Here is a 4,379-nt window from a genome sequence, read left to right on the forward strand (position 1 = left end):
AAGACTTGAAGAAAAGGGAAGAGAAAGGAAAGAAAGCAGAAAATCCAGTGATAATGAAACTGAGAGGGGAGAATAGAAAGGACACAAAGGACTCCAGCAAATACATGTACGACACTCCTCCAGAAATAAAAGGGAAAAATGCTCTTAAGCCATCTCCATCAAAAGCTGCATATAGGCTGCATGGAGTCAAGTGCACTAGGATACATTGGAAAAACTTATCTCCCAAAGAACAAGAAATGATACAAAAGTTCTGGGAAGAAGCTGAAGAAGAGTAAGAACAGAAACCAATCCTTACTAGGGGTCAGTAGCATTGTATATTAATGTTTTATATTGACATCAAACTAACACTTGCTATTGAAAAAAAATGCAGTGAACAGTTTTGGGATGGAGGACAGTTTGGGAGTGTCTCAAAGCCTGATGTGAAAACTCTACTTGAAGGATCGTCAATAAATTCCAATGTAAGTAACCTATTAACTTTACCGAGAGACTTATTTTTTTCCTTTAATTTATCAAGCATAAACTAAATGGACAATTTTTCTAAATGTTGTTTTGAAGGTGGTCAATGCTTACATAGACATAATCAAAGGCGATTTAGAGAAATCGGGCATTAGAAACCAAGGAATCATGACAACATATGTGTTGGTAAGTATGAATTTATGCATTGCTACTGACTGTCAATAGAATTGATTATAAAGGCTAGAAAACGTGCATAAATTTTGTTTTGTGTTGGATTCAGGATTCAGTGAGAGATACATCACCAAGATTGAAGTATAATAATGCCTTTGAACCCATGATGACTCTCTTAGGACACTGCGACAACATATTCATCCCATTGATCACGACTGAAGACTACCACTACACAATGCTTAGGTTGAACAAGAAGGCAAAAGAATGGATTCATTACAATCCAATGCGCAAAAGAACAAATCCTGAAAAAAGCAAAGGCTACGAGAATGCCAAAGAAGTGGTAAGTTTGATGGGTTATTTGATATTTGTTATGTGTATTGACCCTCAGTAGCTTGATGGGTTGTTTGAGATTTGTTCACTCCTATGGGTTAATTGCACTTTTATATACAGGTAGAAGCAGTGACAATGTGGATGCTTGATGTGAAAAGTTGCACAAGCAGAACAAGGAGAGGAGGCTAAAATTTGTCAGAGTGGAAAAGAAGACAACAATATATGGGGAAATACAGATTGATGAAAATGCAGAGAAAACAATCGCTTGGATAAACAAAACTGATGTGGATAACTTAAAGCTGGTTGAAGACATGTATTGTGCACAGCAACCTGATAATTCGTAAGTGAAACAACAACGTTACTGAGTGTCAATACTGTTAAGTACATTGAGTGTCTTACATTTCTTTTTTCATTTTGTAGGTTGGACTGCGGACCTTATATCCTACACTATATAGAGAATATAGCAAAGAACAGGCTGCAGATAAGCAAAGCAGATAGAGGCGTTTTGGTTGACAAGGTTTTGGGATTAGAAAGAGAAATCAAAGAAAGCTTGAAGAACATGAGAAGAACCATGGTGGAGAGGTTTCTTAACCATGACGAGGGCTGGTATTCGAAAGTAGGTTACACTCAGTAAAATGATAGATGAGGATTAGGATTTTTGTGGATGTGGATTTTTGTTTATGAGTTGAATGGATTTTGAGGAAAGTAAATTGACAGAAGCGGGCTTTTTGAAGTCTTCTTTACCGGTTAATGTTAATGGAATTCAACTTTGCTAATTTACTTTCAACTTTAATGGATCCATATACAATGGAAAGAACTGCAAGTCGTGCCTGTTAGAATGATACTGAAGCTCAGTAATAAATCTACGAACCTTCAGAATGATACTGAAGCTCAATACATTAAATCTATTGTACCCTTCAGCATGATACTGAAGCTCAGTACATTAAATCTAGTGTACCTCAGCATGTAATCCTAGATATGGTCTTCAAGTCTTGCTTTGAACGAAATCAATACTACAACTCAAGAATAATAATAAGAAAGTATAAAATGGATTATAACCGGCAAAAAAATTTCCTTAACATAAATCTTTAGAAAGCTACTGAACATCAGTAGACAGTCAATAGTCATAATCCTGCTGTATCTCAGCAGTAAATGAAAGAAAACTAAAGTTACTTGTGAAACTTTAGAAGTTCAATGAATCAAAAATCAGCAACAATTGCACCTATTTTCGACAAAATCATATTGGAACATTGCATGTCTTCCTATTATGCCTCCCCAATTGGCCACAACGGCCACACGTCCTCTCCTTTGAAGACACCTCGCCAATAGACTTGATACGTTTAGTCTTGGGCCTTCCTGGAGGTCTTCTAGTCAGTGGAGGTTTGACAGATGTGCTATCAGAGCATTGGACATAGCTCTGCTCAATATTGGGAATGGGCTTAATACCAAAGGAATAGCTCTTGAAATACTCCTCTTTAAAGTAATATCGTTCGATAAACGGGTAAACCACATATCCCGCTCGCTGGATGGCAGCAAGAGCGTGAGAGCAAGGAAATGATTTAATCTGCCACTGACGACATGCACAAGTCTGGACCATTATGTCAACAGATGTTGAGCGTTCGGAGTGAACCTCATAAACAAACTCATCCGACCTACTAACTGTCCAATCTCTCCCTATTTCCATATTTTTAACAAGTTCAGCTTGCATTACAGGACAAAGAGGAAGACTCCACTTGCTTACCAATAGCTTCCTCTCAACCATCTTTGCCATCATCATCACGCGGATCTTCTCTAACATAGGAAAAATTGGGAGTTCCCGAGCCTTGAGAGTCCAACTATTAAAAGATTCCGCTGTACTATTGACCATCTCACCAAATCTATTACCTCGAAAGAAGGCATTACACCATTTTTCAACAGGTAGACCTCTAAGGAATTGCGCAACAAGATCCTTCCCCTCATCAAGAAGCTCCCTCAGGTTATAGTGATACTGACGCTCAGTAGATGAGTATGCAACCTTGTAAAACTTATCGACAATGGTGACACGGAGTGCACTGTTGTTATTACCCTTAAACAAGTTTTGGAGATTATTCTTCAAGTGATACAGGCAAAAGGAATGAGGAGACTCCGGAAAAACTCTAGCCAAGGAATTCATCAACCCTTGTTGTCGATCAGAAACAAAAGTAATGACTCTGCCTTGCGGGTCTAGAATTGTCTTCAAGATCCCAAAATACCAATTCCAATTGGCATCAGTTTCGGCATCAACAACGGCAATGGCAAAAGGGAAAAAACCTGAGGGAAAAAGAAACAAATATATCGCATCAAACGCTAAATTATGGAGGACAAAGAAAGCAGAAACATAAGACAATACTACTGAACCTCAATAACAAAGCTTAGATGACATTGTTTTGACGGAAACCCTAAACCCTAAACCCTAAACCCTAAACCCCAAACCCTAAATCCTAAACCCTAAACCCTATTATGAAGGACAAAGAAAGAGGGAACATAAGACAGTACTACTGAACCTCAATAACAAAGCTTAGATAGGCATGACATTGTTTTGACCGAAACCCTAAACCCTAAACCCCTAAACCCTAAACCCTAAACCCTAAACCCTAAACCCTAAACCCCTAAACCCTACACCCCTAAACCCTACACCCTAAACCCTAATACTTTCATGACAAAAGTATTGTTCGTCAATAGCATTAGTCTACCATCCTTTCCACAATATGAATCACAAAAATAAAACAAAAATCATAATCATACCTTGATTACCATCCTTTCCTGTAGCCGAAAGAAGCTGACCCTTATACTTGCTCTTCATATGTGCACCATCCACGAACAATAGAGGTATGCAAGACTTGAAACCCTCAATAACTCCACCAAAACAAAGGAAAAGCCTCTGAAAACGACCAGTGGATTCATCACACTCCAAAATAAAGCAAGACCCTGGATTACTCTCCATCACGGCATCACGATACCAAGTTAACATTGAATAGGAGTCCTCATCTGAACCGTGCAACTCTTTCATTGCTTTTTCTTTACCTTTCTATGCAACACGGTATGTAATATCAAGACCATAGTTGTTCTTTAACCTATCCATAATATCATGTGCCTTGAGAGAGGGATTTCCACGAAATTCATCATTAATGAGTGTCTTCACAATAGTAGAACTCAAAAGCTTATGCTTCTGCTGCCTCAGAACACCAGAACAAGTATGCACATTATTAAGCTGCCTAATATAGAAGAAATTATTAGCAGGGCATAGTGACGCATTGATGTACCATTTGCATCCCTCAGATAGCTTGTTGAAACATTCAGCAATCACCCTCCATTTGTCATTTCTCACATAGACAAAGACAAACCCAACCTCAATTGCATACATACACAACTTTTGCCGAAACTCCACAGCTCCACCTCTAAAT

General features: G+C 38.3%; 1 protein-coding gene across 1 annotated transcript; it reads right to left on the reverse strand.

Annotated features, from left to right (window-relative positions):
- Nucleotides 1-2,194: 2,194 nt before the first annotated feature.
- LOC112174680 (protein FAR1-RELATED SEQUENCE 4-like) lies at nucleotides 2,195-3,985 on the reverse strand. Its single transcript, XM_024312478.2, has 2 exons — nucleotides 3,721-3,985; nucleotides 2,195-3,246 (listed from the first exon to the last, which is right to left on the reverse strand). The coding sequence occupies exons 1-2, from the start codon at nucleotides 3,983-3,985 to the stop codon at nucleotides 2,195-2,197; spliced, it is 1,317 nt and encodes a 438-aa protein (XP_024168246.1).
- Between the last annotated feature and the right edge of the window lie 394 nt (nucleotides 3,986-4,379).

The sequence above is a fragment of the Rosa chinensis genome, chromosome 6 (genome assembly GCF_002994745.2).
Source record: "Rosa chinensis cultivar Old Blush chromosome 6, RchiOBHm-V2, whole genome shotgun sequence".
NCBI lineage: Eukaryota > Viridiplantae > Streptophyta > Magnoliopsida > Rosales > Rosaceae > Rosa > Rosa chinensis.